The sequence below is a fragment of the Narcine bancroftii genome, chromosome 3 (assembly GCF_036971445.1).
Source record: "Narcine bancroftii isolate sNarBan1 chromosome 3, sNarBan1.hap1, whole genome shotgun sequence".
Classification (NCBI taxonomy): domain Eukaryota; kingdom Metazoa; phylum Chordata; class Chondrichthyes; order Torpediniformes; family Narcinidae; genus Narcine; species Narcine bancroftii.
Window position 1 is genome coordinate 231736615 of NC_091471.1, and position 27681 is coordinate 231764295.

Genomic DNA, 27681 nt, shown 5'->3' on the forward strand with positions numbered 1-27681 from the left:
TAGGCGGGAGAGGAGGGAAAGAAGAGGAAGACATTTTGCAGCAGTGGTGCGCGTGAGAGGATATGACGTCATTTCCGGTGGGGCGGCCAAGCGCCAAATTCAAATTTCGGTCCGTGAGGTTGATCGGTAACAACACGAATCCCTCCTTCCCTGGGACCCTCCGGCTCCCCTGGTCTCCCCCCCAGGCTCCCCTGGTCTCCCCCCAGGCTCCCCTGGTCTCCCCCCCGGCTCCCCTGGTCTCCCCCCCCGGCTCCCCTGGTCTCCCCCCCCCGGCTCCCCTGGTCTCCCCCCCCCGGCTCCCCTGGTCTCCCCCCCCCGGCTCCCCTGGTCTCCCCCCCCCGGCTCCCCTGGTCTCCCCCCCCCGGCTCCCCTGGTCTCCCCCCCCCGGCTCCCCTGGTCTCCCCCCCCCGGCTCCCCTGGTCTCCCCCCCCCGGCTCCCCTGGTCTCCCCCCCCCCCGGCTCCCCTGGTCTCCCCCCCCCCCGGCTCCCCTGGTCTCCCCCCCCCCGGCTCCCCTGGTCTCCCCCCCCCGGCTCCCCTGGTCTCCCCCCCCCGGCTCCCCTGGTCTCCCCCCCCCGGCTCCCCTGGTCTCCCCCCCCCGGCTCCCCTGGTCTCCCCCCCCCGGCTCCCCTGGTCTCCCCCCCCGGCTCCCCTGGTCTCCCCCCCCCCGGCTCCCCTGGTCTCCCCCCCCCGGCTCCCCTGGTCTCCCCCCCCCGGCTCCCCTGGTCTCCCCCCCCCGGCTCCCCTGGTCTCCCCCCCCCCGGCTCCCCTGGTCTCCCCCCCCCGGCTCCCCTGGTCTCCCCCCCCCGGCTCCCCTGGTCTCCCCCCCCCCGGCTCCCCTGGTCTCCCCCCCCCGGCTCCCCTGGTCTCCCCCCCCCGGCTCCCCTGGTCTCCCCCCCCCGGCTCCCCTGGTCTCCCCCCCCCGGCTCCCCTGGTCTCCCCCCCCCCGGCTCCCCTGGTCTCCCCCCCCCGGCTCCCCTGGTCTCCCCCCCCCGGCTCCCCTGGTCTCCCCCCCCCGGCTCCCCTGGTCTCCCCCCCCCGGCTCCCCTGGTCTCCCCCCCCCCGGCTCCCCTGGTCCCCCCCCCCGGCTCCCCTGGTCTCCCCCCCCCCGGCTCCCCTGGTCTCCCCCCCCCCGGCTCCCCTGGTCTCCCCCCCCCGGCTCCCCTGGTCTCCCCCCCCCCGGCTCCCCTGGTCTCCCCCCCCCGGCTCCCCTGGTCTCCCCCCCCCGGCTCCCCTGGTCTCCCCCCCCCGGCTCCCCTGGTCTCCCCCCCCCGGCTCCCCTGGTCTCCCCCCCCCGGCTCCCCTGGTCTCCCCCCCCCGGCTCCCCTGGTCTCCCCCCCCCGGCTCCCCTGGTCTCCCCCCCCCCGGCTCCCCTGGTCTCCCCCCCCCGGCTCCCCTGGTCTCCCCCCCCCGGCTCCCCTGGTCTCCCCCCCCGGCTCCCCTGGTCTCCCCCCCCCGGCTCCCCTGGTCTCCCCCCCCCCGGCTCCCCTGGTCTCCCCCCCCCGGCTCCCCTGGTCTCCCCCCCCCCGGCTCCCCTGGTCTCCCCCCCCCCGGCTCCCCTGGTCTCCCCCCCCCCGGCTCCCCTGGTCTCCCCCCCCCCGGCTCCCCTGGTCTCCCCCCCCCCGGCTCCCCTGGTCTCCCCCCCCCGGCTCCCCTGGTCTCCCCCCCCCGGCTCCCCCGGTCTCCCCCCCCCGGCTCCCCCGGTCTCCCCCCCCCCGGCTCCCCCGGTCTCCCCCCCCCGGCTCCCCCGGTCTCCCCCCCCCGGCTCCCCCGGTCTCCCCCCCCCGGCTCCCCCGGTCTCCCCCCCCCCGGCTCCCCCGGTCTCCCCCCCCCGGCTCCCCCGGTCTCCCCCCCCCCGGCTCCCCCGGTCTCCCCCCCCCGGCTCCCCCGGTCTCCCCCCCCCGGCTCCCCCGGTCTCCCCCCCCCGGCTCCCCCGGTCTCCCCCCCCCGGCTCCCCCGGTCTCCCCCCCCCGGCTCCCCCGGTCTCCCCCCCCCGGCTCCCCCGGTCTCCCCCCCCCGGCTCCCCCGGTCTCCCCCCCCCGGCTCCCCCGGTCTCCCCCCCCCGGCTCCCCCGGTCTCCCCCCCCCGGCTCCCCCGGTCTCCCCCCCCCGGCTCCCCCGGTCTCCCCCCCCCGGCTCCCCCGGTCTCCCCCCCCCGGCTCCCCCGGTCTCCCCCCCCCGGCTCCCCCGGTCTCCCCCCCCCGGCTCCCCCGGTCTCCCCCCCCCCGGCTCCCCCGGTCTCCCCCCCCCGGCTCCCCCGGTCTCCCCCCCCCGGCTCCCCCGGTCTCCCCCCCCCGGCTCCCCCGGTCTCCCCCCCCCCGGCTCCCCCGGTCTCCCCCCCCCGGCTCCCCCGGTCTCCCCCCCCCGGCTCCCCCGGTCTCCCCCCCCCCGGCTCCCCCGGTCTCCCCCCCCCGGCTCCCCCGGTCTCCCCCCCCCGGCTCCCCCGGTCTCCCCCCCCCGGCTCCCCCGGTCTCCCCCCCCGGCTCCCCCGGTCTCCCCCCCCGGCTCCCCCGGTCTCCCCCCCCGGCTCCCCCGGTCTCCCCCCCCGGCTCCCCCGGTCTCCCCCCCCGGCTCCCCGGTCTCCCCCCCCGGCTCCCCCGGTCTCCCCCCCCGGCTCCCCCGGTCTCCCCCCCCGGCTCCCCCGGTCTCCCCCCCCGGCTCCCCCGGTCTCCCCCCCCGGCTCCCCCGGTCTCCCCCCCCGGCTCCCCCGGTCTCCCCCCCCGGCTCCCCCGGTCTCCCCCCCCGGCTCCCCCGGTCTCCCCCCCCCGGCTCCCCCGGTCTCCCCCCCCCGGCTCCCCCGGTCTCCCCCCCCCGGCTCCCCCGGTCTCCCCCCCCCCGGCTCCCCCGGTCTCCCCCCCCGGCTCCCCCGGTCTCCCCCCCCGGCTCCCCCGGTCTCCCCCCCCGGCTCCCCCGGTCTCCCCCCCCCGGCTCCCCCGGTCTCCCCCCCCCGGCTCCCCCGGTCTCCCCCCCCCGGCTCCCCCGGTCTCCCCCCCCCGGCTCCCCCGGTCTCCCCCCCCCGGCTCCCCCGGTCTCCCCCCCCCCGGCTCCCCCGGTCTCCCCCCCCGGCTCCCCCGGTCTCCCCCCCCGGCTCCCCCGGTCTCCCCCCCCGGCTCCCCCGGTCTCCCCCCCCCGGCTCCCCCCACACCACCTCTGCTCGCCTGAGCTGGCCATCTGCTTGGAATCCCAGTCATCTCGATCGCAGGAAGAATCTGAGGAGCTCTTTGAGAAATCCATGGGGATGATGTAGTCCAGTGTGCTCACTTTCTTCTCTTCACTTACCCCCCCACAACTTCTTGCAGGGCAACCATGAGCAGCCAGGTTACAATGGCGGAGGGCAAGGTGATCCGGCGAGCCCCTGGGGGCCGAGTGCAAGTGGCGGTGAGGCTGCGCCCCTCCCTCGGCGAGGGGGAGAGCATGGGGCAGCAGGCCTGTGTGAGAGGGGTGGACACGCGGACTCTGGAAATAATGAACTGGAGGAACCGAGATGAGACTGTCCAGTACAAGTATGTGCTGAGCCTGTTGGGGGGGGTGGTGGGTGAAATGGTGTGTGGGGACCAGTGGAAGGGTTTAGTGGGAGAGGATATTGGGGGAGCTGGTAAAGGGAGATGTTGGTGAAGGGAGCAGGGTAGAGGGTGAGGGGAGTGGTGGGGAGTGGTGTCTCCTGTAGGGGAGATGTGTGAGGTGGGGACAAGGGGAGTGGAGAGTGGTGTGGGGATCTGGGCGAGAGAGGTGAGTTCCTTTCTAACCCTTCCCTCCGTCTCCCTCCCAAAGCTTTGATGCCTTTTACGGGGACGACTCCTCGCAGCAGGAGGTGTACGTGGGATCCGTGAAGCCTGTGCTTGCCCACGTGCTGAACGGCCAGAATGCCAGCGTCTTTGCGTACGGCCCTACTGGAGCAGGTGAGAGGACAGTTATGGGGTGGGGTGGTCTATCTGCTTCCTCTTGCTTCTCCCCCCCCCCCTTGTCTCCCCCCTCTCCCTGAACCTCTCCCCACCATACAACTGATTATGGAATAGATGGCTTTGTGGTCAAGTTTGCAGATGAGTCCAAAATAGGTGGTGGTGCTGAGAATACAGAAAAGTCCCAGCTCTGCGAACCTTACCTCATAAGACTAGTTCTCCAATCCATGCAATGTCCTGGTGAATCTCCTCTGCCCCCTCTCAGTTGCTTCTACATCTTTCCTATAATGAGGTGTCCAGAACTGAACACAATACTCCAACTGTGGGCTCACCAGAGATTTGTAGAGCTTCAACATCCTTTCATGACACCTGACTAATGACACCCACCATATCATAGGGCTTCTTAACTATCCTATCAACCCGTGCAGGAACCTTGAGAGATGTATAGATTTGGACCCTAAGGTCCCTCTGTTCCTTTATACTTTTAAGTATCCTACCATGGATAGAATGGTTTACCATAGATTGAGAGGAACGTGGCAAGGTGAAACCAGTGTAGGTGGGACTGATCCATGGATGGGATGGGTTTAGAGGGGTAGGGGCAGGTGGGACCAGTGTGGGTGGGTTAGATTCATTGTTAGAACTGGTTTGGAGGTTTCTGGACAGATGGAGGCACTGTGGTTGGGATGTGGAGACCTGTTTCCAGTCTCTGTCCGCGTAACCTGTTTCTCTTTCCCGCCCCTCCCCAGGCAAAACTCACACAATGCTGGGGAACACGGAGCAGCCGGGAGTCATTCCCCGAGCCCTCCTTGACATTTTTCGGATGAGCAGGGAGCAAAGTGGCCAGCTGTTGGGAGACCCCTGGACCTTCGCCATCAGCATGTCCTACTTGGAGATCTACCAGGAGAAGGTGAGTGCAGGGGGGGAGGGGTGATCCTGCTTCCCCGTTCTCTCTATTGCCCCCTCTGTCCACCCCCCCAAAAAAAATCCAGATCCCCCAACACCCTCCGACCCCAAATCCCTGCTCTCCTTCCCCAATCTCTCCTCCCATCACTTTTCTCCAATCCCACCTCCCCCCTTCCATTCTCATAATCCATTTCCACCATCATTCTCCATCACCATGTTTACCTCCTCCAAGTCACTCTAACCCTTCCCTCCCTCATACCCTCAACTTTTCTTCCATCCACTGGCTGGTCTGAGAGTCTTTGAAACGTCCCCTATTGTACCAGCCTCCACCACCACCCCATTCCAGGCACCCCTACCCCCCCCCCCCCCGACTCTCTGTCACCTCTTTCACACCGTCCATTACATCTGAGTTAATCCACCAATATTGGGTCGAATCACGCGATGTGAAATGACATAACCGAGGCGGGCAAGTAGATTTCAACATGGAGGGAGCAAGTCTCGGAGCCCAGCCAAGTTAATCTCCAATCTCCCACTGGCAGTGAGAAAGCACAACCTGCTCTTGCAAGGTCACAACTTGAGGTGGGACCCCCTTAAAATCCCAAGTTGCAGAAAAATGGTGTGGTGTGGTATGCTCCCGGTGTCAGCTTGCCCTGCAAATTTTCCCATTTCCAAGGAGGGTTGGCGGTGGGAAAGGGGCTTGTGTAACAAACAGAAAAATCTCCCCCAAACTTTCCTCCCCTCACCTTGTACAGATTCCTCTCATGTTTGCTACTGAAAAAGCAGCTAGCTGTCCACCCGATCTGTGCCCCTCACAATCTTGTTGACCTCTCTTCAGTCTCCTCTCATCCTTCTTTGCTCTAAAGAGAACAGTCCCAGCTCTGTGAACCTTGCCTCATAAGACACGCTCTCCAATCCAGACAACATCTGGTAAATCTCTCTGCCCTCGCTGTAGTGTCCAGAGGCGACCAGAATAGAACGCAGTATTCCACGTGGGCTCTGCATAGCTGTGATGTTACCTCACAGAACATAGACTTGGAAGAAAGGTCGGGCCAGAAGCGTCGTTTATATATCTCTACCCCCTATGGATGTTGTGATACCTGCTAAGTTCCCCCAACATTTTCAGTTTTTTTTTTAAAAGCACAATAGGCCCTTTTAAACTTGCAGCACCTTGGTCGCCCTCCCAGGGCCCAGGTGCGATCACCGGAGCAAAGGTGTTGGAAGCACATTTCAAATCACAGGGGGATTGACCTATTAAATTGCCAACCCGGTGATTTAAGGGGGATCTGGCCCCCTCCCCCCCCCCCCCCCACCTTGCAATGATGTGTCATGTGCTCACTGGAAGCACTGCTGGATGTTCAGACGCTGATGCCCGCACGCGTGCACTGATGTCACCAGAATAAACAGGTCGGACATTTTTCTGTTCATAACAGCCGTGGATGCGACCAAGGTAAATTTAACTCGGTTCATTGACTACCTCTCAGGTAGGTCAGGGTCCCGGTTGGATTCTGAGGGGGTTGACAGAATCAGACCCTTTCTAACTCTTTTACTCAGCAGTTTGAAAGGGCCTAATCACAGTGTCTGCAGACTTTGGTTTTTCACAACACTGTAGAACAGTATGGGCCCTTCTATGTAAAGCGACACAACAATCTCACCCTCCCCTCTCTCTCGCACCCTTTTATTTTTTCTTGCGTCCATAGGCCTAAAAATCTTTGAAATATCCCCTATTGCACCAGCCTCCACCACTGTCCCCTGCAATGCATTCCAGGCACCCACCACTCTCTGTAACAAATCATCTCCCCTAACCTTCCCTCCCTTCACCCTAAATGCTTGTTTGCTACTGTCCCCCTGGGAAAAAGGTGCTAGCTCATTAATTTGCCAAAAGCTCTTGTTTTTGGCTCTTTTAAAAAAAAATTTAAATTCATCACAATAAGCTACGAAAAGCCCATGTTGGCCAGGGGGAGTGGTTTCCTGGGGGAGGAGGAGGAGGAGGAGGTTTCCTCAACGCAGGGGGTTCAGGTGGAGTGGCAGGAGCAAGACGGAGTCGGCCAGCGGGCTAAAATGTCCTAGACCCACGGAGGGATGGATGATTCATTCCTCGGGCCTGCTCTTCCTTGAGTGAGTTTCATTCCCGCTTGAATGATACAATGACTGAATAGACAGAAAAATGGTTAGACACAGACTCGAAGGGCTGAAAGGACCAGTTTCTGTAATGTTCCATGGTTCTATCCTGCACGGCAACCTTGAGAGATGCATGGATTTGGACCCCGTTCCCTCTGTTCATCCATATTATTGTATCCAACCAATGAGCCTGTTCTCAGCCTTCTGGTTTGACCTTGCACTGGTCCAGATCTCTGGAGGGGGGGTGGGGAGAAAACTGAGGAGGGAGTGACTCTGGGAGTGTTGGAAACCCCCCCCACCCCTGTCTCTTCCCCCATCTCCACCCTCCCTTCCGTGTCATCTCCCCTCTCTCTCTCTCTCCTGATAGGTGCTGGACCTCCTGGAGCCACAGAATCTGGACCTTCCAATCCGGGAGGACCGAGAGCGGAACATCTTCATCCCCAACCTCTGCCAGCAGAGCATCAGCAACTTTGCTGACTTTGAGAGCCACTTCCTGCCTGCCCTCCGGAACCGCACCACTGCCTCCACCAAGCTCAATGCCCGCTCCAGCCGCAGCCACTCGGTGCTACTGCTCAAGGTGGGTAATGCAGCGGGTGCAGGGACTAACCCAACCGTGGAAGAGTGTTCCCCCACCTCCCCAGTAACACAGCGATGTGGTGTGCAAGGACTAACCCAGCTCCAGGAAGAGTGTCTCTCTGGCAGCGTATCAGATGTGGAGTGCATGAACTTGTTCCACCCAGGGAAGAGGAGTGTGTTCCCTCCCCCATCTATGAAAATGTGGCAGATACGGAAAGAAGGGTGATTTTCTCCCCCCCTCACTTCTCCGCTAAGTGTATTGACTTTCTCCTCACGTGGAAGAGGAGTGTGTTCCCTCCCCCAGCTATGGTAATGTGTTGGATGCAGAGCACATGGGCTAACACCACCCAGAGAATGTGACAATGTCTGCTGACAGACCTTATGAGGGACACATAATGTGTTGGATGCAGAGTACAGCATTGAGGGCCAAAGGGCCTGTACTGTGCCCCCACTAGCCCCCACCTCCTCAATCTTGCTTGACGGTTGTTGACACGGTCTCTCTCTTCTCTTTACCCCACCCCCCACAAACAGGTGGTGAAGATGCAGCAAACATCTCCTTTCCGTCAGCTGACTGGCAAGCTGTACCTCATTGACCTGGCTGGGTCCGAAGACAATCGGAAGACCGGGAACAAGGGAATCCGGTGAGTGTCCTGAGGGGAGGTGAAGGGTTTTATTTTTTAAAATTTTTTTATTTTTCACACCATAAATCACATTAACCATGATACACACTTTTTCCTTTTTACACATATACAGTGCCATTTTCTCCCCCCACCCTCCTCCCATCCCACCCTCCCTACCTCCCCACTCCCGTCCATTTAAGGTATAAAATCTAGGATACATTAAACCAGTCAGACAATGTTGTCATTCAATAAAAATACACCAGAAATTCCACTGAGTCCATTCTTTTAATTTCCTTTTCCTTCCGTTAACTTAGGTAGTGATTGTCCCCGGTAGGTTTTCGCTATTATGTTTAATGTAAGGCTCCCATATTTGTTCAAATATTTCAATATTATTTCTTAAACTATGTTATTTTTTCTAATGGAATCCATTTATTCATTTCTATATACCATTGTTGTATTTTCAAATTATCTTCCAATTTCCAGGTTGACATAATACATTTTTTTGCTACGGCTAGAGCAATCTTAACAAATCTTTTTTGTGCATCCTCCAAATCAATTCCAAATTCTTTGTTTTTTATGTTACTTAGGAGGAAGATCTCTGGATTCTTTGGTATATTGTTTTCTGTTATTTTATTTAATATCTGATTTAGATCTTCCCAAAATTTTTCTACTTTCTCACATGTCCAGATTGCATGAATTGTTGTTCCCATTTCTTTTTCACATCGAAAACATCTATCAGATAGTGTTGGGTCCCATTTATTTAACTTTTGAGGTGTAATGTATAGCCTGTGTATCCAGTTATATTGTATCATATGTAACCTCGTATTTATTGTATTTCTCATCGTTCCAGAGCATAACTTCTCCCATGTTTCCTTTTTTATCTTTATATTTAAATCTTGTTCCCATTTTTGTTTAGTTTTACCATTTGTTTCCTCATTCTCCTTTTCTTGCAGTTTAATGTACATATTTGTTATAAATCTTTTGATTATCATTGTATCTGTAATCACATATTCAAAGTTACTTCCCTCTGGCAAACTCAAACTGCTTCCTAATTTATCCTTCAAGTAGGATCTCAATTGGTAATATGCCAGCGCTGTATCTTGAGTTATATTGTATTTATCTTTCATTTGTTCAAAGGATAAGAATCTATTTCCTGAAAAACAATTTTTTATTCTTTCAATCCCTTTTTTCTACCATTCTCTAAAGGAAAGGTTATCTATTGTAAAAGGGAGTAACTTGTTTTGCGTCAATATTAGTTTTGGTAATTGATAATTTGTTTTATTTCTTTCTACATGAATCTTCTTCCAAATATTGAGTAGATGATGTAATACTGGGGAACTTCTATGTTGTACCAATTTTTCATCCCATTTATCTAATATGTGTTCAGGTATCTTTTCCCCTATTTTATCTAATTCTAATCTAGTCCAATCTGGCTTTTCCCTTGTTTGATAAAAATCTGATAGGTATCTTAATTGTGCGGCTCTATAATAATATTTAAAGTTTGGCAGTTGTAAGCCTCCTTGTTTATACCATTCTGTTAATTTATCTAGTGCTATCCTCGGTTTCCCCCCTTTCCATAAAAATTTCCTTATTATTTTCTTTAACTCCTTGAAGAATTTCTGTCAGTTGTATTGGCAATGCCTGAAATAGGTATAATATCCTTGGAAAAATGTTCATTTTAATACAGTTTATCCTTCCTCTTAGTGTTAGTGGTAAATCTTTCCAATGCTCTAAATCGTCCTGTAATTTTTTCATTAGTGGATAATAATTGAGTTTATATAGTTGGCCGAGATTTTTGTTTATTTGTACAGCTAGGTATCTTATTGCTTGCATTTGCCATCTAAATGGTGATTCCTTCTTAAATTTTGAGAAATCCGCATTATTCATAGGCATTGCTTCACTTTTATTTACGTTGATCTTGTAACCCGACACTTCTCCATATTCCTTCAATTTCTTATATAATTCTTTTATTGATAGTTCTGGTTCTGTTAAGTATACTATTACATCATCAGCAAATAAACTGATTTTATATTCCTTGTCTTTTATTTTTATCCCTTTTATATTATTTTCTGTCCTTATCAATTCTGCTAGTGGTTGGATAGCTAACACGAACAATAAGGGTGATAGTGGGCATCCCTGCCGTGTTGACCTGCTTAAGTTAAATTGCTTTGATACATGTCCATTTACTGTCACTTTCGCTAATGGTCCCTTATATAATGCTTTAATCCAATTAATATACTTCTCCGGTAAACTGAATTTTTGCAATACTTTGAACAAATAATTCCATTCTACTCTGTCAAAGGCCTTCTCTGCATCTAAAGCAACTGCTACTGTTGGTGCTTTATTCCCTTCTACTGCATGAATTAAGTTAATAAATTTACAAATATTGTCTATTGTGCGTCTTTTTTTGATAAATCCAGTTTGGTCTAGATTTACCATTTTCGGTACATACTCTGCTAATCTGTTTGCTAATAGTTTAGCTATTATCTTATAATCTGTGTTAAGTAAAGATATTGGTCTATATGAAGCTGGTATGAGTGGATCTTTCCCTTGCTTTAGTATTACTGTAATTATTGCTGTTTTACATGAATCTGGTAAGCTTTGTGTTTTATCAATCTGGTTGATTACTTCCAGGAGGGGCGGAATTAATAAGTCTTTAAATGTTTTATAGAAATCTATTGGGAATCCATCCTCTCCTGGTGTCTTATTATTTGGTAATTTTTTTATTATCTCTTGTATTTCTACTATTCCAAATGGCTCTGTTAATTTATTTTGTTCCTCTATTTGTAGTTTTGGTAGTTCAATTTTAGTTAGAAATTCATCTATTTTCCCTTCGTTTTCAGTTCGGTATAATTGTTCATAGAATTCTCTAAAGTTTTCCTTAATTTCTTTTGGATTATATGTAATTTGTTTGTCTTTTTTCCTTGATGCCAATACCATTTTCTTAGCTTGTTCTGTCTTAAGCTGCCATGCTAGGATTTTGTGCGTTTTTTCACCCAGTTCATAATATTTCTGTTTTGTCTTCATTATATTCTTCTCCACCTTATATGTTTGTAGTGTTTCATATTTTATTTATTTATCCGCCAATTCTCTTCTTTAAGTTGTACCTTCCTTCATTGCTAATTCTTTTTCTATATTTACTATTTCCCTTTCCAACTGCTCTGTTTCCTGATTATAGTCCTTCTTCATCTTGGTTACATAACTTATTATTTGCCCTCTAATGAATGCTTTCATTGCATCCCATAGTATAAACTTATCTTTCACTGATTTCGTATTTATTTCAAAATACATTTTAATTTGTTTTTCAATAAATTTTTTAAAATCCTGCCTTTTAAGTAACATGGGGTTTAATCTCCATCTATACATTCTTGGAGGGATGTCCTCTAACTTTACTGTCAATATTAAGGGTGAATGGTCCGATAGTATTCTAGCTTTATATTCTGTTTCTTTTACTTAATCTTGCATACGAGCTGATAACAAAAATAGGTCTATTCTTGAGTATTTTTTATGTCTAGCCGAGTAATATGAATATTCCTTTTCCTTTGGGTGTTGTTTCCTCCATATATCCAAAAGTTGCATTTCTTCAATCGATTTAATTATAAATTTGGTTACTTTGTTCTTTCTGTTAATTTTTTTCCCAGTTTTGTCCATATTTGAATCCAAATTCAGGTTGAAATCCCCTTCTATTAATATGTTCCCTTGCGTATCTGCTATCTTCAAAAAGATATCTTGCATAAACTTTTGATCTTCTTCGTTAGGTGAATATACATTGAGTAGATTCCAAAACTCCGAATATATCTGACATTTTATCATTACATATCTCCATGCTGGATCTATTATTTCCTCTTCTATTTTGAATGGCACATTTTTACTAATTAATATAGCTACTCCTCTTGCTTTTGAATTATACGATGCTGCTGTTACGTGTCCTACCCAATCTCTTTAATTTCTTGTGCTCCAATTCATTTAAATGTGTTTCTTGCACAAATGCTATATCAATTTTTTATTTTTTCAGTAAATTTAGCAGTTTCTTCCTTTTAATTTGGTTATGTATTCCGTTAATATTTAAAGTCGTATAGTTCAACGTAGCCATTTTATACTTCGTTTATATTCCCTTTCCGTTTCTCCATCATTACCTTTCCTTCTTATCCATTTCTGTTTTCTTGTTTTGAACCCTTTATAAGACAACATTCCTAAAACATCAAACATTTTCCTTATTCTCCGATTTAAAACTTCTTTCGCCCCAATCCCCCCTTCCCCTCCTGAGTTGTCCTTTATCCCTTGTCGGACAACCACATCTCCCCTCTCCATTTGGATTTGCGAATTCACTCGCAAGCGTCAGTTGATTTTGCAGTGACAGTAACTCCTCCCCCCCCCAGCCCCCCCAGAAAAGATTTCACTTTTCATATGTAACAAAGGTCTCTCTTTTAATTCCCTCCTTATTCCCTCTATTCCATTTCCTTCCCTTATTAATTCTTGTCTATACTATCTATATTTTCCTCTAAATACGGATACATTCATGTATGCACATTATACATATACACACATATACCTCTTTACCCACATACATATAAATCGTGGTCATTTTTACTCTTATTACATGTTTATTACAAACCTCAAAGCGAAGCTCGACGTTGCAACCCGCCTCACGGACCCGTCCCCTGAAACCCTCTGGGATCAGTTGAAGACTACCATACTGCAATCCACTGAAGAGGTACTGGGCTTCTCCTCCAGGAAAAACAAGGACTGGTTTGACGAAAACAGCCAGGAAATCCAGGAGCTGCTGGCAAAGAAGCGAGCTGCCCACCAGGCTCACCTTACAAAGCCGTCCTGTCCAGAGAAGAAACAAGCCTTCCGTCGCGCATGCAGCCATCTTCAGCGCAAACTCCGGGAGATCCAAAATGAGTGGTGGACTAGCCTCGCCAAACGAACACAGCTCAGCGCGGACATTGGCGACTTCAGGGGTTTCTACGATGCTCTAAAGGCTGTGTACGGCCCCTCACCCCAAGTCCAAAGCCCGCTGCGCAGCTCAGACGGCAAAGTCCTCCTCAGCGACAAGATCTCCATCCTCAACCGATGGTCAGAACACTTCCAATCTCTTTTCAGTACCAACCGCTCAGTCCAAGATTCCGCCCTGCTCCAGCTCCCTCAACAGCCCCTAAGGCTAGAGCTGGATGAGGTTCCCACCCTGGATGAGACATATAAGGCAATCGAACAATTGAAAAGTGGCAAAGCAGCAGGTATGGATGGAATCCCCCCAGAAGTCTGGAAGGCTGGCGGCAAAACTCTGCATGCCAAACTGCATGAGTTTTTCAAGCTTTGTTGGGACCAAGGTAAACTGCCTCAGGATCTTCGTGATGCCACCATCATCACCCTGTACAAAAACAAAGGCGAGAAATCAGACTGCTCAAACTACAGGGGAATCACGTTGCTCTCCATTGCAGGCAAAATCTTCGCTAGGATTCTACTAAATAGAATAATACCTAGTGTCGCTGAGAATATTCTCCCAGAATCACAGTGCGGCTTTCGCGCAAACAGAGGAACCACTGACATGGTCTTTGCCCTCAGACAGCTCCAAGAAAAGTGCAGAGAACAAAACAAAGGACTCTACATCACCTTTGTTGACCTCACCAAAGCCTTCGACACCGTGAGCAGGAAAGGGCTTTGGCAAATACTAGAGCGCATCGGATGTCCCCCAAAGTTCCTCAACATGATTATCCAACTGCACGAAAACCAACAAGGTCGGGTCAGATACAGCAATGAGCTCTCTGAACCCTTCTCCATTAACAATGGCGTGAAGCAAGGCTGTGTTCTCGCACCAACCCTCTTTTCAATCTTCTTCAGCATGATGCTGAACCAAGCCATGAAAGACCCCAACAATGAAGACGCTGTTTACATCCGGTACCGCACGGATGGCAGTCTTTTCAATCTGAGGCGCCTGCAAGCTCACACCAAGACACAAGAGAAACTTGTCCGTGAACTACTCTTTGCAGATGATGCCGCTTTAGTTGCCCATTCAGAGCCAGCTCTTCAGCGCTTGACGTCCTGCTTTGCGGAAACTGCCAAAATGTTTGGCCTGGAAGTCAGCCTGAAGAAAACTGAGGTCCTCCATCAGCCAGCTCCCCACCATGACTACCAGCCCCCCCACATCTCCATCGGGCACACAAAACTCAAAACGGTCAACCAGTTTACCTATCTCGGCTGCACCATTTCATCAGATGCAAGGATCGACAATGAGATAGACAACAGACTCGCCAAGGCAAATAGCGCCTTTGGAAGACTACACAAAAGAGTCTGGAAAAACAACCAACTGAAAAACCTCACAAAGATAAGCGTATACAGAGCCGTTGTCATACCCACACTCCTGTTCGGCTCCGAATCATGGGTCCTCTACCGGCACCACCTACGGCTCCTAGAACGCTTCCACCAGCGTTGTCTCCGCTCCATCCTCAACATCCATTGGAGCGCTCACACCCCTAACGTCGAGGTACTCGAGATGGCAGAGGTCGACAGCATCGAGTCCACGCTGCTGAAGATCCAGCTGCGCTGGATGGGTCACGTCTCCAGAATGGAGGACCATCGCCTTCCCAAGATCGTATTATATGGCGAGCTCTCCACTGGCCACCGTGACAGAGGTGCACCAAAGAAAAGGTACAAGGACTGCCTAAAGAAATCTCTTGGTGCCTGCCACATTGACCACCGCCAGTGGGCTGATAACGCCTCAAACCGTGCATCTTGGCGCCTCACAGTTTGGCGGGCAGCAGCCTCCTTTGAAGAAGACCGCAGAGCCCACCTCACTGACAAAAGGCAAAGGAGGAAAAACCCAACACCCAACCCCAACCAACCAATTTTCCCTTGCAACCGCTGCAATCGTGTCTGCCTGTCCCGCATCGGACTGGTCAGCCACAAACGAGCCTGCAGCTGACGTGGACTTTTTACCCCCTCCATAAATCTTCGTCCGCGAAGCCAAGCCAAAGAAAGACATGTCTTCATCTCTCTTTGTTTTGTAGTTGTTCTGCAAATTTCCTTGCTTCCTCTGGATCTGAGAATAGTTTTTTTCCATAAGATCGTTTTCGATGTATTGAACTCCTTCCTCTTCTTCAGGAGTTCAAAATGTGTCTTTTTAGTTCGCAGTCTTTTGTACTCTCGTTACACGTCTTCATCTCTCAGTCTATTTTGTAATTGTTCTGCAAATTTTCGTGCTTCCTCTGGATCCGAGAATAGTCTGTTTTGCTGTCCTGGAATAAATATTTTCAATACCGCTGGATGCTTTAGTATAAATTTATACCCTTTCTTCCATAAAATCGCCTTTGCTGTATTGAACTCCTTTCTCTTCTTCAGGAGTTCAAAACTTATATCTGGGTAAATGAAGATTTTTTTGCCCATTGTACTCCAGTGGCTTGTTGCCCTCTCTTACTTTTTCCATTGTTTTCTCCAGTACCTTTTCTCTTGTAGTATATCTTGGGAATTTTACTAAAATAGATCTTGGCTTTTGTTGTGTTTGTGGTTTAAAGGCCAATGCTCTATGTGCCCTTTCTATTTCCATTTCTTGCTGTAGTTCTGGACATCCTAGGATCCTAGGGATCCAATCTTTTATAAACTCTCTCATATTCTTGCCTTCTTCATCTTCCTTAAGGCCCACTATCTTTTTGTTATTTCTTCTGTTATAATTTTCCATTATATCTATTTTCTGAGCTAACAGTTCTTGTGTCTCCTTAACTTTTTTATTAGATTCCTCTAATTTCTTTTTTAAGTCCTCTACCTCCATTTCTACTGCTGCTCGTTCTTCCACCTTGTCCATTCTTTTTCCCATTTCTGATAAGGTCATATCTATTTTATTCATTTTCTCTTCTGTATTGTTTATTCTTCTTCTTAAATCACTAAATTCTTGCGCTTGCCATTCTTTAAATGACTCCATGTATTCTTTAATAAGAGAAAGTTTATCCTTTGTCTTGCCTTTCCTTTCTTCTATTTCATGTCATTGCCGGCTGTGGAGATCGACTCCCCAGCTGGTCACCCCTCCCGTCGGTGTGTTTTTTTGCATGCGCGGTTGCGCACTTTTACTTGGCTCAGCGAGCCATTTTTGTAGTCCACTTTCTACCGACCTGAGGGAGCGGGCTTCTCTCTCCATCGCGGGCCTCTTCGAACAGGTAAGGCCTTCTCCTTCTTCCGTTGTCTTCTCTTCCTCTCTTCTTACCGTTGGTTTCGATTTTTCTTTTTTCGTCGCCATCTTCTTTCCACCTTTATTCTCACTTTACTTTAATTTTTATTTTTGAGCCTTTGTGTTTTCCTTTGTTTTTTCCGACTTTTCTGGAGAGGGCTGGAGTTCACCGTCCGGCCACTACTCCATCATGTGACTCCTCCGAGAGGTGAAGGGTTGAGGGAGTCTGTTCCTGGATCAGATCTTTCCGTCCCCGGGCCAGGGATCCCCCATGACTTGAGGAAAAGCACCAGACATCTCAGTGATCATGCAGGCCCTTTGGCCTACGATGTTGTGATGGCCTGGATAAAGCTAATCTAACCTTTCCTCATACCTTCTATTTTTCTTACACCCATGTGCCTGTCTAAGAGTCTTCTAAATTAAATTTTAAATTTAGACATGCAGCATGTTAACAAACCCTTCCAGCCTGTGTCACCCAATTGACCTCCAACCCCAAAGAGCAGGAGGAAAGCAGACCCCCCCCCTCCAGGGAAAACTCATGAAGACATGGGAAGAACTTGCAAACTCTGCCAGATTTGAACTCTGGTCCCGATCACTGGTCCTATAACAACATTGAGCCAACCGTCGCCCCTTCACTCTCCTCCCTTTCTCCTCTCTCTATCTACGTTAAATATAAAACAGGGTTTAAGGAGAGAAATTTAAGGGACAACTCTCCCTACACAGAGACCAGAACAAGGCTCAAACCCATAACCCTCTATTTTTCTTGCATCTGTGTGCCTCTGAGAGTCTTTTAAATGTCCCCTATTGTACCAGCCTTTATCACCAACCCCGCAAATGCATTCCAGACACCTGCTCATCTTTTTAAAAATTTTTTATTTTTCACACTTTTAACCATATTGATCAAGATGCATACATTTTCCTTTTCAAATATGTACAGTCGTTTTCTCCCCCCTTCCCTCCTCCCCTCCCTCCCTCACCTCCCCTCCCACTTAAAGTTCAGAATCTAAGATACATTAAACCCGTTAAACAATGTTGTCACTCAATAAAAATAAATAAGAAATTTCACTGAGTCAGTTCTTTTCATTATCTTCTCCTTCTGTCATTTTAGGTGGTAGATGTCCACGATAGGTTTTCTCTATTGTGTTTCATGTATGGCTCCCATATTTGTTCAAATATTGTAATGTTATTTCTTAAATTGTATGTTATTCTAATGGAATACATTTATTCATTTCTATGTACCATTGTTGTATTCTCAAATTATCTTCTAATTTCCAGGTTGACTTAATACATTTTTTGCTACAGCTAGGGCTATCATAACAAATCTTTTTTGTGCTCCATCCAAATCAAGTCCAAATTCTTTGTTTTTTATATTACTTAGGAGGAAGATCTCTGGGTTTTTTGGTATATTGCTTTTTGTGATTTTATTTAATATCTCGTTTCGATCTTCCCAAAATGTTTTCACTTTCTCACATGTCCAGATTGCATGAATTGTTGTTCCCGTTTCCTTTTTACAGTGAAAACATCTGTCTGATACTGTTGGGTCCCATTTATTTAACTTTTGAGGTGTAATGTATAACTTGTGTATCCAGTTATATTGTATCATGCGTAACCTTGTGTTTATTGTATTTCTGATGGTTCTGGAGCATAGTTTCTCCCATGTTTCATTCTTTATCTTTAAGCTTAGATCTTGTTCCCTTTTTTTGGTTTTACCATTTGTTTCCTCATTCTCCTTTTCTTGTAGTTTAATATAAATGTTTGTTATAAATTTTTTGATTATCATTGTTTCTGTAATCACATATTCAAAGTTACTTCCTTCTGGTAACCTCAGACTATTTCCCAATTTGTCCTTCAAGTAGGATTTCAGTTGGTAGTATGCCAACCTTGTATCGTCAGTTATATTATACTTATCCATCAATTGTTCAAAGGATAATGGTTTATTTCCCGAAAAACAATTCTGTATTCTTTTGATCCCTTTTTTCTCCCATTCTCTAAAGGGATTAGCTGATTTTGCGTCAGAATTAGTTTTGGTAGTAGGTAATTTGTTTTATTCCTTTCTACATGAATCTTCTTCCAAATGTTGAGCAGATGATGCAATATCGGAGAATTTCTACGTAGTACCAATTTTTGATCCCATTTATATAATATATGTTCAGGTATCTTCTCCTCTATTTTATCTAGTTCTAATCTAGTCCAATCTGGCTTTTCCCTTGTTTGATAAAAATCTGATGGGTATCTTAATTGTGGGGGGGTGTCAAGATGGCGTAAGGAATAGACGTGCCTTCCAGTCCTCTCCCGACTCTTTGGTATTTTGTCTTTAAATGCCCGTTAAAACCTTTTAAAGGTTAGATATAGTTAGAGCTGTTAAACTAGTTTCCAATGATACAATTGTTGAAAAAAAAGCAAGAAAAAAACGGCAACAGATCATTAGGAAATTACATTTTCCGAAGATATCAGAGCCTACCTGTTTACAAGAAGCCAGGACTCAGATCCAGGAGGAGAAGCACAGGAATCAGCAGCGGAGCTCCGTTCTTTGCCGGTAGGGCTCTTTAAAAATGGCGCCCGGCAGCCCTTAGAACAAAGGGCTAGCCGGGCGAGTGTATTTCAATCAACGCCCGCTATGAGCGCTGTTACAGAGCCTTTGACAGCTGAAACAGCTGGGAAGCCGCCAGCTGAAGGCTTGCAGTTAAAGGGACGTCCATTGACAGATGTAGCGGTGGCGCTGCGAAGTGCACCACCTGAAATGAAGATTTCTACAGACTTTAATGTGTCAGAGATGCTTGACAGAATATGGCTTGGGGATAACCCTCGCCATCAACCTCCAGATATTACTGGGGAGATTATGGCAGGGGTTTCTACATGAAGTCACACTGCAAGAAAAACAGTTAAATTAAGGGAGGGAATACAAGACCCTTTGGCTATTCAGAAACAACAGGACCCTATTGTGTCTGAATCTACTTCAGTGGATAAGTTTCTTAAGAGTCTTGAATCTAAGTTAGCTGTTGCATTGAAAGAATTTGCTAAAACTTTAGATCAACTTGATACTAAACTTAATACCTTGGTGGATATTAATATTCAACAGATGGCTGATTATGGAGCTTTTAAGCTTAAAATGAGTGAAAGACTTGATTTTTGTGACCAAGGTTTAGTTGAGGTACAAGATCAATTACAAGATGTCAATAAAACAATTGAAACTTTACAAATTCAGAATAAAAATTTAGTGAAAAAGGATGATTATTTGGAGAATCAATCCAGACGGAATAATATAAAAATTGTTGGTTTACCAGAAGATATGGAAGGATCAGATCCAAGAAAATTTTTTACTGAGTGGATTCCACAAGTATTAGGACAAGATAAGTTCCCGGAAAGCTTAATACTGGAACGTGCTCATAGAGCTTTGAGAAGAAAGCTTTCTTTTGGACAAAAGCCACGACCTGTTTTGGTTCGTTGTTTAAATTATTATGATAGAGACAATTTTGCGTGTGGCCATAAGAAGTGCACAACAGAGAAGATCTCCTTTGGTTTTTTATCCGGATTTGAGTCAAGAAGTTATGTCTCAACGACGTGAATTTAATTTTGTGAAAGAAGTGTTGTGGAAAAAAGGTTATAAAGCAACATTTAGATATCCTGCGGTATTGAAGATTTTTCAAGATGGTTACCAACCAAAATTTTTTGATGATGCTGAGGAAGCCATGGATTTTGCTCAATCGTTACCAATTACACAATTTTAGGAAAGATGTAGTCCTCCACGGTCCCCAAAGAGAGTGGAGACACAAGATGGGAATCGAATTCCAAGGAGAAATGGAAATAATGGTGGTCGAAGTGATAAAGTTGATTTTAAAAAAAATAATAATAAAAAGAAATTATTTTTTTCTTTGAGAAATTTTTAAATAATGATGATAGTTTAAGTGAAATGTGAGTTGGGAGAGGGAGCTAGGTGGGCACTATTTTCCAGAAGTCATCAGCTACGTGTGAGTTATCTCACACCCAATATTTTGTGGGACTTACCGCAATGAGCGGTTGATCCAGGAGGAGGTAGCAGTTGCCTCCTGCCTGGTTTTTTCTCTTATTAATTTTTGGATTGAGGAGTGAAGCTTTTTTCTATTTAAAAAAATTTTTTTTTATATATTTTTTCTTTTTGTAGTTCTAGGAGGGGATAAGGGGAGGGGGTGTTTTTTTTTCCTTTTTTTCTTTTTTTGTGTTTTTTTAAGTAATGTTTAAATTTAAATTTGTTTTTTTTTTAAATATTTACGGTTTTAATAACTATTAAGCATGAGAAAGTATTTGATTGTTTAAAAAATTAAAAGTTGATGTGGTTTTTTTTGTAAAGTTTATTTAGTAGATAAGGAATATTTGAAATTTAAATGTGAATGGGATGGATAAGCTTTTTATTCTTTAACTTCAAGGTGAAAAGAGTGGTAATTCTGGTGTATATTATTTTAGTTATAGAACGAAGGGAATAATAGTGAAAGTTATAAATTGAATTGTAAAATTCTTAATGAGGGTTGAATTTTGTTTGATTAATGCTCCATTTGTTGAAAATATAGTTTTGTAGATGTGTTTATTATTTGGATATGTGAATTTTAATGTAATGATTGGGGATATTTAAATGTGGTATTGGAGCTTTTATTGGATAAGTATTCAAGAGTAAAAGGGAAAAATGGTGGAAGAGTACTAAAATTGAATTGTACAATGCTTAATGAGGTTTGAATTTTGTAAGATGGTGGTTTATGTGAGTAATATGATGATAGATGTGAAGCTAGTTGATATTTGGTGAAGGTTTATTTCAATAGAGAGTTTTTTTTCATCTTTTATTTTCATGCTACAATTCTTTTTTAAGAATTGATTATTGTTTAAGAATTTTTGATAGATAATATTACTAATTTTTTATATTAAATTTGAGTTAAATACATGTTTTATCTTGACTCCGTTTGTTAAATATATGCATTTAAGTTTGATTTAAATATGTTTTAAGTGTGATATCTAAGTATTAATTACTACATTTTGTTAGTATTTTAATCTGTTATGTTTTTGTTTTTTTTTGTAAGTGGGTTTTTTTCTTATATATATTACTAACTTTATTAATTCTTCACTCTTTATTTTGGGGAGAGGGGGGTTGGACTAATTTGAGTTGGGTTATTAATGTTGTGTAATAATTATGGGGGGGTATAGTTTATTTAGATTACTGATGCTGTATTGTAATTTCATTATCTTATTCTTAGTTTTTAATGTAATCTTATATTTTATTCATGTTATAAAATCTTAAAGTTTTTAAAAAAAGGTATCTTAATTGTGCGGCTCTATAATAATTTAAAGTTTGGTAGTCGTAAGCCTCCTTGTTTATACCATTCTGTTAATTTATCTAGTGCTATCCTCGGTTTCCCCCCTTTCCATAAAAATTTCCTTATTATTTTCTTTAAATCCTTGAAAAATTTCTCTGTTAATCGTATTGGTAATGTCTGAAATAAATATTGTATCCTTGGGAAAATGTTCATTTTAATACAGTTTATCCTTCCTATCAGTGTTGGTGGTAAATCTTTCCAATGCTTCTAAGTCGTCTTGTAATTTTTTCATTAATGGATGGTAATTGAGTTTATATAGATGGCTTAGGTTTTTATTTATTTGTATACCTAGATATCGCATTGCTTGCGTTTGCCATCTGAATGGTGATTCTTTCTCAAATTTTGAGAAATCCGCATTATTCATTGGCATTGCTTCACTTTTATTTGCGTTAATCTTGTACCCCGAAGCTTCTCCATATTCCTTCAATTTCTTATGTAATTCTTTTATTGATATTTCTGGTTCTACTAAGTATATTATAACGTCATCTGCAAATAGACTGATTTTATTTTTATCCCTTTTATTTTATTTTCTGTTCTTATCAGTTCTGCCAATGGTTCTATGGCTAATGCGAACAATAAAGGAGATAGTGGGCATCCCTGCCTTGTTGATCTGCTTAAGTTAAATTGTTTTGATATATATCCATTTACTGTCACTTTCACCAATGGCCCCTTATATAATGCTTTAATCCAATTAATATACTTCTCCGGTAAGCAGAATTTTTGCAATACTTTAAATTAGTAATTCCATTCTACTCTGTCAAAGGCCTTCTCTGCGTCTAAAGCAACCGCTACTGTTGGAGTTTTATTTCCTTCTACTGCATGAATTAAGTTAATAAATTTACAGATATTGTCTGTTGTTCGTCTTTTTTTAATAAAAGTGAAATAGGGAAGCCCAACTTTTCTTTGATTTTTTTAGAGGAATATTTTAGTAATAAAATTTGATTCTTTTTCACATTTGGCCTTTAAGAGGTTTGGAGGTTTAGTTTACATATGTTGCCACTTGTCTGTGTTTGTATACATTAACAGTTATTAATGCAATCCTGATCTCTGTTATTTTTATTAACCTGAAACAATAAAAAGATTGAAAAGACTTAGATGCACACTACCTGTGTTGGTTGGCGCATTAGGAATTCGGATGGGCTGGAGGGCGGGGCGGTGGGACTGTGGATGGGTGAGAGTCTGGAATCGGAGACTGTTTGCAATCAGGACATTGGGAGCTTGGATGAACGGGAGACCAGGGCCAGAGTCCACGGTCGGGGCAACGGGAGCTCAGGGCAAGAGTCCGTGATTGGGTTATTGGGAGCTCGGGGTAAGAGTCCGTGGTTAGGGTATTGGGAGCTTGGATGAGTGGGAGATCAGGGCAGGAGTCTGTGGTAGGAGATTTAGGATCTTGGGGTGAGAGTCTGGTCCGGGCTTTGGGATCTCGGGGTGAGAGTCCATGGTCAGGAGCTTGGGAAAGAATCCACGGTCAGGTTGTCGGGCAGGAGGTCAGGGCGAGAGACAGTGTCAGGAGCTCAGATGGGTGAGAAACTGGATCAAAAAATAGGTTAGTGGACTTTTACACGCGGCATATGGAAAATACCAGATTTTGGGGCCAAAAATAAGGAGTTGACCATTACATGAAAGTCATTTCAACTTGTTTATTTACGTACAACTTGGATTATTGTATGCAGCATGTCCGGAGGAAGATTTTCATCGGGATATTTGTGACCAATCGGACAGTAAATAACTTAAATCTGAACTCTTTCAGGCTGAAGGAGAGCGGAGCCATCAACGCTTCCCTCTTTGTCCTGAACAAAGTGGTCGATGCCCTCAACCAGGGTCTCTCCCGAATCCCCTATCGAGACAGCAAGTTGACGAGGCTTCTTCAGGTATGAATGTCTTCACCCTGCCTACCCCTCCAGTGAACGGTGGGAAGTGTTGTAGAACGGAGAGATCTCGGGGTACGGAGTCCCACACGGTGAACAGTGGGGAGTGTTATAGAATAGAGAGACCTCGGGGTAGGAGGACCGACGCGGTGTATGGTGGGGATTGTTGTAGAACAGAGAGACCTCAGGGTACAGGGACCAATGTGTTGAATTGGGAGTGGTGTGCAGAATTGAAGTAAATGTCCACTGGGAAGTCCTTGTTGATATGGAAGTAGCTCAGAGAAACGATCTCCCAGAATCTCTGACGTTGAGAAAGCTGGGGGAGGGAAGGGGAGGGCCTGGCTCAGCGCTGGATGGGCTGTATGACATGGGTCTCAATCTCTCTCCCACAACCCACAAACAGGACTCCTTAGGAGGCTCTGCGCACAGTGTGATGATCACCAACATCGCTCCCGAGACCTGCCATTACTTCAACACGCTCTCCGCACTCAACTTTGCTGCCAAGTCAAAGCTGGTGGTCAACTATCCCTTCACCTTGGAGAGCACCCAGCCTGTGGGTGAGTGAGTGGGTGGGGGCAAGAGAGGTGGTCTCCACTCCCCTTGGCATCCAGGGAAAGGACAGGGAGAGGTGGTGGGGAAGAGAGGGAGACAATGGAGAGATAGGAAGGAATGAAGGTGAGGAGAGGGGAAGATGGGGTGCATAAGGAGAGGGTGGTAGCGGTGGAGACGAATGGGCGGAAAGGGGCAGATACGGAGGGGATGGGGAGATAGGGAGAGATGAGGAGGAGATGGAGAGGTGTGGTGATGAAGGGGGAGGTGATGAAGGGGAGGTGCTGGGGATGAGGAGGTAATGGGGAGGGGTACAGGTGGGGAGATGAAGGAGGTGGGGAAGGAAGGGGGAGAAGGAGAAATGAGGTTTTGGAGGAGGGTGGTTCTATGGCAGAAGGACGGACAGTTCCTTAATCCTGGCATTGGCTATTTAATTGAGACCATTCAGGCCAAAAACATTCTTTTCCCCACCCTACCCTGCACCTCAGGAGTTCGTCCCCCAAAACGTCCCCATCAGGAGGACCCCATGGAAACGACAGCCAAGGTCTCAAGACAGGAAGGAGAGAAGGACAGCAGTGAGGTCGAGGAGCGGCCTCTCAGGTGTGTGGGAGCCCTCCCTTCTGGAAATCCACATCCCCCCCTCTCCCACAAAAACCCAGCACCCCTACCTTGTCAAGGCACAGTGAATCAGTGAGACTCACTTTAACCGCATGTTCCCGCCGGCAATGCTACCCAAAAATTATGACCCACCCTCGTTATATATGTCTGCAAGAGCTAGTTCTCCCTCTCCTCCTTCACCCTGCCCCCCCTCCAGTTCCCTACTGACTTCAGATGAGGTGGCGAGCGGTATGTTTGACGCCGGCGTTTTGGAACGCGTATCCCGTCTGGAGCGACTTCTGCAGACCCAGGGCCGGAGTGGCCTCCCCCTCCTCGACACCCCTCGGAGCGTGCGGGAACGGATGCTCCAGACTCTGGAGGTGAGCTGGCAGCAGGTCCGGGTACATGGGGGATGGGGTGGGGGGAGTGGGGGAAGTGGAAGGAGAGGGAGCGGGGGGTGAGGTGATGGAGAGGGTTGGGGAGCAGGAGGGGGAGGGGAGGGTGGGGAGTGAGGGGGGGAGGAGGAGAGGGAGCAGGGGAGAGAGAGAATGGCTGAGAAGATTTGAGGGGAGGGGGAGTGGGCTGGCTGCTGGGTGGGATCTGGGAGAGTTGGGGGTAAATCTCTGGCACATGAGGGATGTAACCCCCTGAACCTCCCCACCTCCCCCCCCCCCTCCCCTGTGCAGAGACTGGAGCAGCGTCAGAAGGAGTTGGAGCTGGCTGTGGCAGCCCGGGAGACAATGGGAGGGGGTGACGGGCCAGGGGGCATCACCCCAGCAACAGGCCCAGTCACCCACAGGAAGCAGGCCACCATCCACAGGAAGCAGGCCATCGTCACACCCTTGCAGCGTAAGTTATGAGGGAGCTTCCTCCGTCTGTCCAATTGCCATTTGTCCGCGGGGGTGAGGGAGCTCCCCTCGCTCCCCACCCCTGTCCATCTTATTGCAAACAGTCCCCAGGGCCGAGGGAGTTTATCTCAGCGGTCCCAGGGACTGAGGGAACCTCCCACTGTCCACCATGAACTTATGGATGCCCTCTCTCCTCACAGGACTGGACAACACAGAGAGTTTCTGCACTGGGAACGTGCTGGTGGTGACGAGGAAGGGGAAACGGGGGAAGGTAAGAGGGAGGGAGGGACAGGGGGCGGGGATGAGAGGTGGAGGGGGCGGGAGTGAGTTGGAGAGCGAGGCAGGTGTGGGGGACACTGTGTTCTCTAACACCCCCTCCCCCGTCTCTCCCCCCAACCTCAGGACCCCAGCGAGGGGCTGTGTGTGGAACTGATGGTCGACAGGGAGCTGGAGCAGAAACGTAATGAGCACATCCTGCACATCCTCAACCACGGTTCCCTCCGGGAGCTGAAGACCCTCCAGCGGGTGGGCGAGAAGACCGCCAGGGTCATCTTGGGCTGGAGAGAGCAACACGGCGCGTTCCAACAGGTTGGTGGGGGGGGGAACAGTCTGAGGTGGGGGAGAAGGGTCTGAGGGGTGGGAGGTGTCAGAGGGGGATGTGGTAGGGGTCTGGGGAAGGGGATGTGGGAGGGGGTCTGGGGAAGGGGATGTGGGAGGGGTCTGGGGAAGGGGATGTGGGAGGGGTCTGGGGAAGGGGATGTGGGAGGGGTCTGGGGAAGGGGATGTGGGAGGGGTCTGGGGAAGGGGATGTGGGAGGGGTCTGGGGAAGGGGATGTGGGAGGGGTCTGGGGATGTGGGAGGGGTCTGGGGATGTGGGAGGGGTCTGGGGATGTGGGAGGGGTCTGGGGATGTGGGAGGGGTCTGGGGATGTGGGAGGGGTCTGGGGATGTGGGAGGGGTCTGGGGATGTGGGAGGGGTCTGGGGATGTGGGAGGGGTCTGGGGATGTGGGAGGGGTCTGGGATGTGGGAGGGGTCTGGGGATGTGGGAGGGGTCTGGGGATGTGGGAGGGGTCTGGGGATGTGGGAGGGGTCTGGGGATGTGGGAGGGGTCTGGGGATGTGGGAGGGGTCTGGGGAAGGGGATGTGGGAGGGGTCTGGGAAGGGGATGTGGGAGGGGTCTGGGGAAGGGGATGTGGGAGGGGTCTGGGGAAGGGGATGTGGAGGGGTCTGGGGAAGGGGATGTGGGAGGGGTCTGGGGAAGGGGATGTGGGAGGGGTCTGGGGAAGGGGATGTGGGAGGGGTCTGGGGATGTGGGAGGGGTCTGGGGATGTGGGAGGGGTCTGGGGATGTGGAGGGGTCTGGGGATGTGGGAGGGGTCTGGGATGTGGGAGGGGTCTGGGGATGTGGGAGGGGTCTGGGGATGTGGGAGGGGTCTGGGGATGTGGGAGGGGTCTGGGGATGTGGGAGGGGTCTGGGGAAGGGGATGTGGGAGGGGTCTGGGGAAGGGGATGTGGGAGGGGTCTGGGGAAGGGGATGTGGGAGGGGTCTGGGGAAGGGGATGTGGGAGGGGTCTGGGGAAGGGGATGTGGGATGGAGGGGTCTGGGGAAGGGGATGTGGGATGGAGGGGTCTGGGGGAGGGGATGTGGGATGGAGGGGTCTGGGGGGAGGATCTGTGATGGAGGGGTCTGGGGGGAGGATCTGTGATGGAGGGGTCTGGGGGAGGATCTGTGATGGAGGGGTCTGGGGGGAGGATCTGTGATGGAGGGGTCTGGGGGGAGGATCTGTGATGGAGGGGTCTGGGGGAGGATCTGTGATGGAGGGGTCTGGGGGGAGGATCTGTGATGGAGGGGTCTGGGGGGAGGATCTGTGATGGAGGGGTCTGGGGGGAGGATCTGTGATGGAGGGGTCTGGGGGGAGGATCTGTGATGGAGGGGTCTGGGGGGAGGATCTGTGATGGAGGGGTCTGGGGGGAGGATCTGTGATGGAGGGGTCTGGGGGGAGGATCTGTGATGGAGGGGTCTGGGGGGAGGATCTGTGATGGAGGGGTCTGGGGGGAGGATCTGTGATGGAGGGGTCTGGGGGGAGGATCTGTGATGGAGGGGTCTGGGGGGAGGATCTGTGATGGAGGGGTCTGGGGGGAGGATCTGTGATGGAGGGGTCTGGGGGGAGGATCTGTGATGGAGGGGTCTGGGGGGAGGATCTGTG

The 27681-nt window shown here is 49.1% G+C and overlaps 1 protein-coding gene across 6 annotated transcripts in view; it reads left to right on the top strand.

Moving 5' to 3' along the window:
- Positions 1-27681, top strand: part of kif22 (kinesin family member 22) — a 35550-nt gene that overhangs the window by 531 nt on the left and 7338 nt on the right. For 4 of the 6 annotated variants that reach the window (XM_069926882.1, XM_069926888.1, XM_069926887.1 and 1 more), the window contains exons 2-13: positions 3297-3500; positions 3769-3896; positions 4643-4803; positions 7285-7494; positions 8025-8134; positions 23364-23484; positions 23885-24038; positions 24519-24630; positions 24845-25007; positions 25314-25476; positions 25676-25746; positions 25878-26063. In XM_069926882.1, coding sequence (XP_069782983.1) covers positions 3297-3500; positions 3769-3896; positions 4643-4803; positions 7285-7494; positions 8025-8134; positions 23364-23484; positions 23885-24038; positions 24519-24630; positions 24845-25007; positions 25314-25476; positions 25676-25746; positions 25878-26063 — 1783 coding nt within the window. Of the gene's footprint in view, positions 1-26; positions 127-3296; positions 3501-3768; positions 3897-4642; positions 4804-7284; positions 7495-8024; positions 8135-23363; positions 23485-23884; positions 24039-24518; positions 24631-24844; positions 25008-25313; positions 25477-25675; positions 25747-25877; positions 26064-27681 lie in introns of those variants that run through there. The other 2 variants (XM_069926883.1, XM_069926886.1) reach the window with 2 other exon arrangements.